Source organism: Alexandromys fortis, unplaced genomic scaffold (genome assembly GCF_014885135.2).
Source record: "Alexandromys fortis isolate MF-2015 unplaced genomic scaffold, M_Fortis_MF-2015_v1.1 scaffold_80, whole genome shotgun sequence".
NCBI classification, from domain to species: Eukaryota; Metazoa; Chordata; class Mammalia; order Rodentia; family Cricetidae; genus Alexandromys; species Alexandromys fortis.
In genome coordinates, this window is record NW_026068174.1 from 7423462 (window position 1) to 7437262 (window position 13801).

Here is a 13801-nt window from a genome sequence, read left to right on the forward strand (position 1 = left end):
GTAAAAAAAAAAAAAAAAAAAAAAAAAAAGACTGTGCCCCAAATCCCACCACCTGCCTGTTATATGTGGCTAAATGAATAACCAGAGCATCCACCTTCAGCAGGAACCAACTTGCACGCCACTTACCAGTGAGTCAGCCTAGGAAAAATGTAATGTCATCCCAGAAGGTAAAAACAGTTCCCTGAGAGGCTCTAGAAGAAGGAAAGGCTTCTGGGCCCTGGTTCAACCCTAGACCAGCGTTGTGAGGTACTGAACATGTGTGTGAGCCAGGCCCTCAGCTGAGGCCCAGCAAGAGAGTCAGGTAAGGCAAGCACATCCTGTCTGGACATGCAGCCAATTGAAATGTGAATGAACCACCAGAAATGGGAGTTTCTGCCTTGGGAGGGCAGAAGGGCCCCGACTAGCAGCTCTGACTTTTATGCTGTCACCTGCAGGTCACAGTGCAGCAGTGCTTAGGTCTCGGAGCCCCCTTCTCAGCTGACGATACCTTCTAGCACTGCAAGGCAGCATATGTACAGGTGCAAAACCAGGGCCTCTAAGTGGCTCTCTTGGGGAAGCTTCCTTAAATGAGGCAAGAGTGTTGGGTCTTCAGCTCCCAGAGAGCAGACTGCCCTCCTCCTGGGATCCATGCCAAGCTCAAAAACAAAACTCCTAAACAAAAGTCAAAAAAAAAAAAAATCCTCCACCCTGCAAAAAGAGCTCACAACCACACACAGCAGTGAGCTTCTGTGTGTCTGCAGCTGACCTCTCTGGGTAATGTGGGTGGCACTTGCAGATCAGCCTAGCCTGCCTGGCCCCAGAGTCACCTCAAGTTCCACAGCCCAGCCCCATCCCCCACACTGAGAAGAATCTCTGCAGCAGCGGCTGTATTACTCACTGGCATCAGGCGCAGACTACCATATTTGTCTCTGTGGCTGTGCCAAGACCTCAGCCACACTATATTTCCGAGCACAGGCTGTTCTCCTTATAGTTCCAATACTGCCTAGCTGTAACCTTATCCACAAGAGAGCTGGACTTGTCCTTTAAACAACAGGGTGATGGTAATGATGCCCTTAGATGTGCCCAAGCACCTTAACAGTCACACTTGAGTCCCCTGGCATCCCACTCACCTCATCCAGCTGTCTCTTCGTCTCTTCTTCCATCCTCCGAATGTCATCCATAGTCAGATCAACCCATTTATCGAGCCAGCAGAAGAGCTGCCTGTGAAAGTTTGTAAACAGACGCTTCTCTTGCTATATAAAAGGAGGGAAGGGAGTCAAAACCCAGAAGGTGAAAGCTCCTGCTACAAACACCTACAGTTTAATGGAGTAGGAGGTAGGCGTGATGGATGGCTGCCTAATCTGGATCAGACCCAGTCAGTGACCTTTGCCCTCCTGTTTCTGGCAGATAAGTGTTATAGTAAGGATGGCTGTCTACCTTCCAGTTAAGTCCTCAGACCAAGCCAAGGCCCCTAACAACAACACTTCCCACTGTCCCTAGTCCCTAATGCTAGGTTATGACAGCCAGCCGCTATGAGATGGGATTCAAAAGTGTGGCTCTAGTACATGTGAGAATTAAAGGGCTGAGGACTGTCCAGTTCTGTAATTCAGGACACTGTGCCTCTTGGCTCACAGTGTGTCTTGCTTTTTTGGCATCAAGAAAAGGGAAATGAGTTCTGTTTGCAGTGCAACCACAGCAAATCCTTTCCTGTTTCCTTCTTTCACCTCAATTTCTTTCCTGGTCACACGTGGTGCCGGAGATGGAGAGCATTAAACCGCAGGACAGTATGTGCAAGGGAAAGGAAGGGACCAGCAAAGAGAACCAAAGATCCTAATGCAGCAACTGAGGAGACAGGTCACAGTTACTGGGCTAAACTGCTCTTCCCAACACACACAGACACACACATGCGAAGGCCCCATCCTGCATACTTACCTTATGTATAAAGTTTTCCACTTTGTTCTGCAAGCCCCACCACTTGAACTTGACAGTAACCAGTTTGTATGCACACATATATGGGCAGTCTTTCTGATTTACAAGTTCTTGCTGCATTAGAAAAATACCCAGAGGCAGGCTGGTAACTAGAAAGAAAGACCCCAGGCTGTCCGAACCCCACTCACACCCTCATCCATGAGGAGAGGCCCACCCACAGCATGCCTGGCCCCCTGGTGGTTAAGGGTGCAAACTATACCTTCCAATTTGGGCCCAAAGGTCCTCGTCCTGTTTTGGCAGATTTAAATTTTGCTGGGTCTTCTTCTGCCTTGTAATCCTGAGAATAGTGGAAATGGGGTTGGAAGAGAAAGTGAGTAGAGAGGGAAGAGCAAATTCTTCATTAAAGAGCTTTTCATACCAGTTCTTTTTAGTTTGTTTTCTTTGAGATAGGGTCTATGTAGCCCTGGCTGTTCAGCACCAACTAATATACCCAGCTATAGCAATTGTTGAAGTTGCTGGTGTACTATGAGTATGGAAATGCTATAGACAAGATATAGAACTGTGTTGTGCATAGTTCTGTTACTGACACAAGCTAAAGTCAACTTGTAACATCAATTAAGAAAATGCCTCCAAGCTGGGTGGTGGCACAAGTCTTTAATCCCAGCACTTGGTAGGCAGAGGCAGACGGATCTCTGTGAGTCTGAGGCCAGCCTGCTCTACAGAGCTAATTTCAGGACAGCCAAGGCTACATAGAGAAACCCTGTCTCAAAAAAAAAAAAAAAGGAAGGAAGAAAAAAAAAAGTGCCTCTACAAGATAGGGCTATATAGACAAGTCTTAATTAGTGATTGATGGGGGAGGGCCCAGCCCGTTGTGAACAGTGTCATCCCGGAGCTGATGGTCCTGGGTTCTGTAAGAAAGCAGGCTGAGCAAGCTATAAGGAGCATGGCAGTAAGCAGCACACTCCATGGCCTCCACATCAGCTCTTGCCTCTGGGTTCCTGCTTGTCTGAGTTCCTGTCCTGGCTTCCTTAATGACGAAGAGTGATACAGAAGTGTAAATCAAATAAGTAAAAACTTTTCTCCCCACATATAGTTTCTCTAGATGTGGGAGACCCTGGGATTACCCAGCTGTGCCATAAAAACAACAACAACAACAAATAAACGAATGACGCACCCTAGAGGATGTTCTTCTGAGCCTAGCTGGGTGAGGTTCCCTATCTCTAACACTTGCAAATCACTTCTGCACACCCAAGTCTCTTAAGGAGCCCACCTTGCTAAGTACTTGGCTTCGATCAGCAATGTCTATATAAATAGCTTCCACATGTTTCCATGTCTCGGGCTCCAGTTTATGCACCTGCAAGAAAATGGGAGACCACTTGTTAGGCATGTATAGTTCTGTTAGAGACAAGCATCCTCCTCTATGTGAAACAGACAGCTAGAACCAGATCTTCCCACGCCATTGGTGGGACATTCCTACTAGTAAAGAATTACACAAGGGTTAAACATCTAAAATCTGAAAATCCAAAATAATCCAAAATCTAAAGTTCCCTGAGTGAGCTGCCATGATCCACAAGCAGAAAATTCTACAGTTGATTTCATATGATGGGTCACAGTCAAATATAAGCAGACTAAAATGTGCAAAATACCTTCAAGCTGCATATATAAAGTATATATAAAACACAAATGAATTTAATCTTTATACTTGGGTCCTTCCCCCAATATATCTTGTTATTTCCATACATTCCTATGCAAACATTCCAAAATGTAAAGTCTGAAATACTTCTTCTGGTCCCGAGCTTTGAGATAAGGACCACTTAGGCTCACAGTTGGTACAGTTATTCAAAGGGCTGGAGACTGGACAGCAGCAGGACCTGTCTTCAGACCAAGTTCACTCCAGCAGGCTCCACCGAGGGCCTGCCCTGTTCCCACTGCAGCCTGGGTGAGGACTAAACACCCCAGGACTCACTGCCTTTTCACAGATTCAATGTACAAAATGTTACTCTAAGGAGTAACACTTCCTCTGCCTCATCCCCCCAGCCCGACTCCAACTCCAGGAACAGACAATACAGTCTATGTACAGATTTTCCTTTTATACCAACAGTGGCACAAATATATACACGGGTTCGTATCTGCTCTTTTTAGGTTTACTTAATTTTCATTCATATGTATGTTTGTCTGTGTATCTGTAATATGGGCATGTGTGGGCGCCATCAGAGGCCAGAAGAGGGTGTGGGAGCCATCAGAGGCCAGAAGAGGGTGCTGTATCTCTTTTTAGCAAGCCACCCAGTATGTGTACACGGAACAGAACTCAGGTACTGTGGAAGAGCAGTAAGAGCTCTTAACTACTGAGCCATCTCTGCAGTTCCATGTCTTGTCTTTTCAGACAAGGTCTCACAGCTGGCCCAGACTACAGTGAAACTCACTCTGTAGACCAGGCCAGCTCAAACTCAGAGATCTGCCTATCTCTGCCTCCTGAGTGCTGTGATTAAAGGCATTTGCCACCACGCCCAGCCATATCTTTTTTTTTATTTCTTTTTCAAATTTTTGAACATACTCATTCCCCAACTCCTGTTACCACTCCCATCCCTTCCCACCCAACTTTGAGATTATTTCTTCTTCTTTCTTCATCCAGTCCAGTTTGTTGACTATTCTTGAGGGTGGGAGCCTGCCTGCTCTACTATCTGGTCAACCTACCAGGGGTCACATCTTTAGAGAAAATGGGCAGGACAGTGATCCCAGCCTTTAATCCCAGCACTCAGGAAACACAGGCAGGTCGATCTCTGTGAGTTTGAGACCAACCTGGCCTACAGAGCAAGTGCTAAGACAGCAAAGACTACACAGAAAACCCTGTCTCAAAAAACAAAAAAAGAAAAAAGAAAATTGATTCCTCCTGATAGTTATTCTTGGCTGTCTACTTGATTACACCTGGAATTAACTAAAACCCAAATGGCTGGGCACACCTGTGAGGGATATTCTTTAATTAAATAATTTGAAGTGGGAAGATCACCTTTAATCTTCTGGCGGCAATCTATCTAAAGGACATGGAAGAAGCAAGCTCCTGCTCTTTGCCGCTTGCCCACACTTTCTCGCTGGCAATCGGTGAAAGGCCACTGCTTCACTGGCATTAGAGCCTACTCCTCAGGAACCCATGGCATACTGAAGACCAGCTGAGATCCAGCCCTGTGACTGCACGACCACTGGATTCTTCGGCTGTCGTTTGGTAGACAGACATTGCTGGCCTAGCTGGACCACAGCCTGTGAGCCTGTGAGCCTGTGAGCCATTCTAACCCCCTCTCCGCTTCTCCTCACCTCTACAGAACCCTGACTACCAGTACTCTCCCCCTTTCAGTAGCAATCAAACGCCAATACTCCTCAGTACGTGGAGGGCAGATCCATGTAGCCCTAACTGTCCCAGAACTCTCTCTGTAGACCAGGCTGGCCTCAAATTCAGAGACCCGTCTTCTTGTGTATTGGAATTAAAGGCAGGCCCCCTCATTCCTGGCTAGTGGTGGGAGTTTTGTGCCTACCTCCCTACCTCTATAATGGGATTTTGTCTGGTTAGAGCTTTCACAGGTTCTGTGTATACCGTCAAAATTGATGAGTTTGTATTTGCATCTACCCTCCAGTGTCTGGAAAACACTGACCTTATCAGCCACTTTTGGCTCTTACAGTCTTTCTACCCATTCTTTGGCCAATACCACTGAGTCTTGCAGGGAGGGATGCAATGATCCCATTTAGGGCTGAGCACTTTGCAGTCTTATTCTCCGCACACTGACTAGTTGGGGTCTCTGTGTTAACTGGCAACTACGGAGAGAAGCTCCTCTGAAGAGGGTTGAGAGATGCTTTGATCTACGGGTATACAAGTAAATCATTTAATACTATGTCCATTTAGTGGAGTAATAATACTAGGTTCTCCCAGGGCCTGGGACCTGGTTCCAACCCTTTAGTATCCTGTTTTATATACTGAACAATATATGCAGGATTGTTTTCATCAATTCTTTTTTCATTTTCATTTTAGAACAAAGTCATTCTGCAGCCCTGATAGTCCTGAACTTACTCTGTAGACCACACTGACCTCAAACTTACAAGATTCACCTGCCCCTTCCTCCAGAGTGCTGGGATTGTTCACCACCACACCTAGCTTCCTCTGCTTTTTTATTTTGTGTTTTTCAAAACAGGGTTTCTCTGTGTAACCCTGGCTGTCCTAGAACTAGCTCTGTAAACCAGACTGGTCTCAAACTCACAGAGATCCGCCTGCCTCTACCTCCTGAGTGCTGGGATTAAAGGCATGCAGCAACCACCGCCCAGCTCCTTCAGTTTTTTAACGGCTGCATAGTATGCCACTGTTTGGCTGCATAATTTACTGGTGTCCCATTGATAGGGTCTTACATTGTTTTAAATTTGGGCTGAATCTCCGCGTATGCATTACTTCACATGTGAGAAAATAGTCTCACACACGCCTAGGTGTAGGGTTCTAAGTTAAAGGGAACAGGAGTATACTTTAAATTTGGAGAAGTTCCACTTTGTTTATTTGTTTGTTCATTATTTGGCTTTTCATGACAGGGTTTCTCTGTGGAACAGCCCTGGCTGTCTTGAAACTTGCTTTGTAGACCAGGCCTGCCTCTGCTTCCCAAGTGGAGTACTGGGATTAAAGTGCAGGCACAATTATGATGTTTTAAAGACACTGTTTCTGGGTCTTTGAAACTGCATTTTAGACTAATCCTAGCTCTACAAGAAAGCCTAACAAAGAATCTTAGAAATGATATTTTGTAAATCAACGAACGACAGGACAGGAAACTGTATTGTAGGACAGTCTAGAGAAGCTTTCTTAGCCAGGCAGAAGAGAAGTGCAGAGAAGAGCCTGGGGCAGGGAACCAGAAGCTACAGGAGCAGAGCCTCTCAGAGATCCACCAAGGACCTGGACCCCGGGGCTTGAGAGGTGATACTTACATTCTCCTGGGTGCCAAGATCCGGCTTGTGCCAGGTTTCAATTTTAATCAGAAAGTCTTCCTTCATGTACTCATTCTGAAAGAGGGAACAAATAACTTAGTTACCAACAAGGTTGGCACTGGGGGGTCACCACCTCCCATTACTGGGGATCCCACAAGCCTGTAGCTATGAGATTCTAGCTGACCTGACAACAGCTGCCACACCTGGATGGTCCCAGGACTAAGTCTGTTCACACATATGATCACCTGAGTTTCCAGAAAAGCTTAGGTGACTTGGCTGAGGCTACAGAGCTATCTATCTATCACAGTAAGGTCAAAAGTCCCGTTTGACAGAGTTTAGAATTCAGTATTTAAGCAATCTTCCATTTCACCTTATGCACAGCAGGCAAATGTAACCAGTAGGCTAAAGTCTCCCAGCTGTGGAAGTCTTCATGCTGGTCCCCTTCCTGCATCAAGCCTCTGTTGAGGCTAGCCCTCCACACTAATTTTCTCCCCTTCCCTCGGTGCTTTTAAAAAATTGCTAACACCTGTTCAAAAAAAATTTAGTAAAAGGAGCTACATGAAGGAGGAAAAGAGCCCATTGTTCCCTGACAGGGATTAGTTCTGCAGCAGAGACTGAATTTGAGGGATTATGCTGAAGAAGAGTGAGGGCTTGGGGAACAAGGGGCTGGTTCTGGAAGAGCAAGCTTGGTGATGTCACAACATTGCCAATGGCCAGTGCTCAATGGGGTCAAAGGATGCTAAACATGGATAGGGATGTCACATTTAGGCTGGCTGTACAGCACGGGGTAGGCATGACCCAAGGGAACAAGGGAGAGCCTCAACTAATTCTGAACCTCTGAGACCCAGAGTCAGGTCTTACCTGGCAAACCCATGAGTCAACGCAGCTAAAGCATTGACTGGCAAGGTCAACATCAGCAACATCAACATCATCAAAGGGAGCCCCAGCATCACCCGAGGGGAACAAGAGAAGAGCCAGGACATCTAGTGCAGGTACACTTTTATTGCTCCTTTATTATAAGTCATCTAGAACTCCAGTCCTTCTACCCCCCACCCCTGCTGGATATACTTACTGTAATCACTGTTCCACGGCAAGGACATGGAAAAAAGAAAGAAAGAAAGGAGATTAATAAAGGTGAACAGACTATGAAGAGTAAAGACTTCTCCACTCCCCATGACTTCCCCATAGTGACCTCTAGGCCCCAGCTTGCAATAGGAAAGCCTCAGTGCATCAACCTCCCCTTCCCCAAATTCATTCAAAGTCCCAAGTGACCAAATCTGGGATTTAATTAAGATGACACCCATATGGGCTTCTTAGGATGCTCTCTGATAGAACAAGGGATGTTCTCTGATCAGCTGAGACCCTGAGGCCCAATCAATCTTCCAGGAGAGAATTACTTGGGTGCCCCTGCCTCCTGAGGGACACAGACGGGTCTTTTGAGACAGGTTATCTTTTAATGGTGGCACCCTTCCTCACACTGTAACCAAACCTCGCGTGCTCCATGCTTCTGCCGCGGTAATGCGATCCCTCGAAAAGCACAGGTCAATTATTTATCAGAGAAAATGACTGCAGCTGCCATGTCACTGGGGAAGAGCCCAGCTCTCCTCCTGACGACAGTTCAGTTCATTCTGTATCCTACCTCGTGTGCGATCCCAATGTCTGGTAATGCCTACTGCTCTTTTTGGAGTATACAGAGGGCCAACAAACTCCATCACTCCAAAATCAAACAAAACAACGAACAAAAAGGTAAAACTAACACTCGTGCGAAGGAATTGGGAAGCTAGCAGCATGAGGGCTATAAGTCACCGTGTGCACAGAGCCTTAAAGAGTGTCAGTAATTTCCCCGAGCCCAACCAAAGGCACCAGATTAGGGCTAAACCAGCAATTCCTCTACCAGCATCTTGAGAAAGTCATGTGGGGACAACAGAATTGGTACAAATATGCATCCAAAGATGCCAGTCTGGCAGGGACTCTGTCACACTGTCACAGAGACAGTAGCTTCAGGCTGGCCAGGTGTGATGATCCTGGCCATTAATTAAGCTTCTCCAACCAGCTACCATATTCGGACTCCACATTCTCTAAGACATCCTCTCCTACTCTGCCTCTGTAGGACACAAGAATCTGCTCCCCTAACCAAGCTGACTGCTTGCACCATCACACCGTGTTATCCTAGTTTTAATTTCATTTCCATGTGGAAGATTCCCAAGGGACAAAAGGTCCTGATCAGCAAACAGTATCTAGTTTGAGCCATAATTCTCTATTTCACTGTAACTGCAGCTTCCTGAATGCTGGGTTAAAAGTATTTACCACCATGTCCAGTTTCTTAGGGGGATATTTGCAAGCCTGACTGAGTGGTACTGCCCACTGCTGAGGGAAAAGGCAGGGAGACATATTTCTCCCCTTCCCATTTCCATTATCAGCTTCAGGCGAAAAGAGATGGAAATAAAGTAAGAGAACAGAAAGACTTGACGAATGGAGCTCCTGACCCTGTTTCCATGGCCCAGAATAAGGCTGGAGACATCCCAAAGGCAAGGGGAGACATGACTCCATCTCCTTTATCTACCTTTCCTCAAACTTAGATGTACTTAGGCCAAACTAAAATGCTGGAACTAATAACTTCTGTCCCATCAGCCTCTAGGGAGGATCAAAAAGAAGCCCCCTCCTCTGTTCTGTCTCCTATTTTAGAAGAGGGGGTACCCAAATTTTAAAAGAGGAGGTACCTCCCATTTTAAATGAGGTCTAGGAGTCAGCACGTTCTTCAGTATCGAGTGCATTCTACTAGGAAGTTAGCACTACTAAGAAAGTAGCCCCCACCCACCCACTGCCACTTCTCTTCATGGAGGACTTAGAAATTATATTTTTCTTTCTTTTGTCAAGGATCAATATGTGAACTAACATTTACTGTGTAGAAAACTGCCATGCCCACTGCAGCACATACTCCCACGCAGACAGTGGCATTCCTCAGTTGGCACAAGCTATGTACCCAGAAACCCATGCTACGTTTGCCTAAAGCTGACTAAGGTTCTTAAAATGCACGATGTGACTATTAGACCTCAAGTAAAGTCACCTTTGTTCCTATACCAGACACACCCTGCCACACCTCACCGTCTTTTTTTTCCTTTCTAATTCGCTATGCTGGAGATCAAATCCAGGGCCTTGGGCTAGGGTAAGCACTTTAAAACTGAACTACACCCCAAATCTGATCTGGGCTTTTGGGGGTGGGTTTATAGGGAGGAATGGGGACATGAGGGGTTTGGGGTTAATACAGAGTCTTTTTACATAAACCAGGACTGGCCTTAAATTTGCAGAAATCAGGTTGTTTCCCAGATGCTAGGATTACAGGATTGTGCTTCCACACATGGCTCTTGCACATTGCTCTTCAAAATCATGAATCCAAGCTTAGCATGGTGCTGCAGGCCTATTATCCAAGCACTTGGAAGGTAAGAAGCAAGGAGGATCAGGAGTTCAAGGCCAGTACCAACATTTAAGGCCAGTCCAGGCTACTTAAGATCTTCTTTTAGGACTGGTAAGATGGCTTAGTGGTTAAGAGCACTGGCTGCTTTTAGCAGGGTGGTGGTGACACACACCTTTAACCCCAGCACTTGGGAGGTGGAGGCAGGAGGATCTGTGAGTTTGAGGTCAGCCTGCTCAACAAGAGTTAATTTCAGGATGGGCTCCAAAGCTACAGAGAAACCCTGTCTGGGGGCGGGGAGAGGGGGGTAAGCACTGGCTGCTCTTCCAGAGGTCCTGAGTTCAATTCCCAGCAACCACATGACGGCTCACAACCACCTATAGTGAGATCTGGAGCCATCTTCTGGCCTGCAGGAATACATGCAGGCAGAAGACTGTATTCATAATAAATAAATCTTTAAAAAACACAACCTTCTTTCAAACATGCACACACTCAATTCTAAGCACATAACAGCTTCCTGTCCAGTGAAGACAGTAGTGATATTTGCATTTTCAGTTACAACAACAAAACTGTCCACAGCCTACATTCCACCACTGATTGTGTATCTCCTGATACACAATCCTGATGAAAGGTACTTGAACCTATATAGGGCCATGGAAGACTGGAGTGGGCAATGACTTCAGTTACTCCCAAAGTCCACAAGATAAGAACACACCTGGGTCACATAAGGATTACGCCTATCAGATACAATCTAGGGAATAAACAGAAAACAGCCAGTGAAGCAGGACAGGTGAGCAAAAGCTGGTAGGACCAGAGCCAGTTACCTGTACCAACAAATGAAGGCTAGCAGGAGCAAAGAACCCCGACCTTGAAAGGGGGTTCAGTGGACATTTAGGGCTCCCTGGCATGTGAATCATTGCCAGCATAGTCTAAGAAACCTATTCCTAAGTCAGGGGTTGTTGCTCACATCTGTAACCTCACACAAGAGATTGTTACAAGTTTAAGGCTAACTGGGGCTATACAACAAGTTCTAGGCTGCTGAGCTACAGGCTGAGACCCTTCCTAAGAAAGGGGTCGATCTCTAGATAGTCCCTCAGACCTCAGAATCTTGGAAAGCTGAATCCATGCTACTCAGAAAGAATCCCAGAATGTGTTCTAGAATAGAAAATATCTATCTCGACAGAGGCTCCACTCTTTCCTTTCTGAAACTCGAGACCAGATAGGATTTGCCCCCCCTGCTACATAGTGAACTTCCTATGTAGACCAGGCTGGCCTCAAAAGCACAAAGATCCAACTGCCTCTGTCCCATAAGTGCCAGGATTAAAGGCGAGCATCACCAAGTTCAGTGTGTCAGATATTTCTGATCTGTAGTTTATAAAATTCATGGATGCAAAGCCCACTACTGGCCAGCTAAAGATTCATATGATAGGTTATTAAGCTGCTATTGTAAATATTAAGAACAATAGGAGTGCTAGAGAGATGGCTCAGTGGTTAAAAGCATTTGCTGCTATTGCAGAGGACCTGGATTCAGTTCCCAGCACCCACAAGGTAGCTAGTTCATAATGATGTGTGACCCTAGTTCTAGGTGATCCAATACCTTCTTCTAGCTCTGTAGGAACCAGGACTGGACATGGTGTTATTCCTTGGAAACTACAGCTCCCAGACTTCTCCTGGATTATCATCACCTGTGTGCGCGCTGGCCACGCCCAGGTGAAGACCATTCCTCCCAGATAACCTTGCGCCCCCCGTTAAAAGCGAAGGTCCACGAGGCTTCGCTCTCTTGGCCCCCCTCTTGGCCCTTTTCCCCCTACCCTTGTGTGTCTGCACGTCCCACCCCTTACTGTGTTCCCCTCTCCCCATTAAAACGCACCCACGTGGGAGCAGCGTGTCTGTCTCTTCCTTTGCGTCCCGTCTATCCTGTGTTTGTCCACACACCCACGCCGCCCCGCCGCCGTTTTTAAAAGGAATAATACATGGTACAAACACATACATATGGGCAAAACAACATACATATCAAAAAAAACCCCAAAAAAACAAAAAACCTAAACTTTAAAAAAAAATCAGCAATTTTTTGCCAGGTAGTGGTGGTACACAACTTCAATCCCAGCACTTGGGAGGCAGAGGCAGGCAGATCTTTGAGGCCAGTCTGGTCTATGGATCAAGTTCTAGGATAGCCAAGGCTACACAGAGAAACCCTGTCTTGAAAATCAAAAACCAAATTAGAGGAGTTTATTTATTCTGTGCTGACTATCAATTTAGGTAAGCAGTATGGATAACACCAACACACCTATCCAAGCCTTAGGGAGCCTCCTTTAGGGAGCCCCCTTCATCCCTCCACTGGCTTATTCTAAAAAGTAAACAAAAAGCCCTGGCTCACCCTGCCTCCAGTCTTACTATCCACTTCTGTCCACCTTGGGTCCACATCTCAGCTCTGAGCAGCTCTGTACTCACCGGTTCTGCAGTAAGGGTAGGCATTCCAGGCTTTCTCATGTATATTCAGGGCTCCTTCTGGGGCCAGCATTCGAACAAATGTGGGTACTTTGCTGTAGCAAAAAAAGAGGTGATGAGCAAAAAAAAAAAGGAGGCAAGATAAAGTAGGTAAAAGGTTTGCACCACAGTCTTCAGCCTACAGCTCCTGCCTTTCAGTGTCTAAGTTGATAAGTACTTTTCCACGAGATAAGCAGGCTACTGGGTTTAAGAAGCCACCTGCCAGAGCTTAACACCTCGGTTTGACCAGCTACAGATAGCACCAACACCTGCTCTGGCCACTCACCATAACCAAGGGCTTAGGAGACCCCAGGCTGCGTGCTGACACTTTACAGACATTTCTTCATCATTGTAGTCTCCCAGAGCCCACTGGGAAGCAGTACAGCCAGGATTCAACTCACCAGCCTAGGCCTACTGCTGGCGGGGGCCAGCTAACTAACTTAGAACGTGGGCTCCAAGGGCTGGGAAGACGGCTCAGTCAGTAAAGTACCTCCCTAAGTTTGGAGCCCCAGCACCCACATAAAAAGCTAGGTATAGTAGCACTGGTAACCCCAGTGTTTGGGGTAGGGAAGGAGACAGGAAGATTCCTAGAGATCACTGGACAGATGGTCTAACCAATTAGTTCAGTTAGAGATCCTACCTCAGAGAGTAAGTTGGGGCTAGGAGCAGTAGCACACTCCTTTAATTTCAGCACTCAGGAGGGAGAAGCAGGTGGATCTGAGTTTGAGGCCAGCCTGGTCTCCACAGTGAGTTTCAGGCCACCCAGGGATACATCTTTTAGGTAATAGAGGAAGGCACCCAATGTTGACCTCTGACCTCTGCCTACACATACATACATAGTAGTATGATATTCAAACCATCTGGTCTGTTTTCCTAAGTTCTCGTAGTCATTGACCTCCCAGGAGAAGTACTTCCTTCTCCCTTCCTGCTTCTCCCCTGCTCCTGTGTTTGTCTCTGTCTCCTCCCCTGCCAGAGTCTCATGTATCCTACACTGGCCTCAAACTTCCGATGTTCTGCCTCTACTACAGGCATACACCACCACAC

At 46.5% G+C, this 13801-nt stretch overlaps 1 protein-coding gene across 1 annotated transcript in view; it reads right to left on the minus strand.

The window, feature by feature from the left end:
* The window catches only part of Pitpna (phosphatidylinositol transfer protein alpha), a 41427-nt gene that overhangs the window by 9397 nt on the left and 18229 nt on the right, over positions 1–13801 (minus strand). The window contains exons 4-10 of the mRNA XM_050128862.1: positions 12722–12813; positions 7931–7938; positions 6859–6933; positions 3179–3262; positions 2168–2245; positions 1912–2022; positions 1110–1232 (exon numbers count right to left, since the gene is read on the minus strand). Of these exons, the coding sequence (XP_049984819.1) occupies positions 1110–1232; positions 1912–2022; positions 2168–2245; positions 3179–3262; positions 6859–6933; positions 7931–7938; positions 12722–12813 (571 nt within the window). The remainder of the gene's footprint in view (positions 1–1109; positions 1233–1911; positions 2023–2167; positions 2246–3178; positions 3263–6858; positions 6934–7930; positions 7939–12721; positions 12814–13801) is intronic.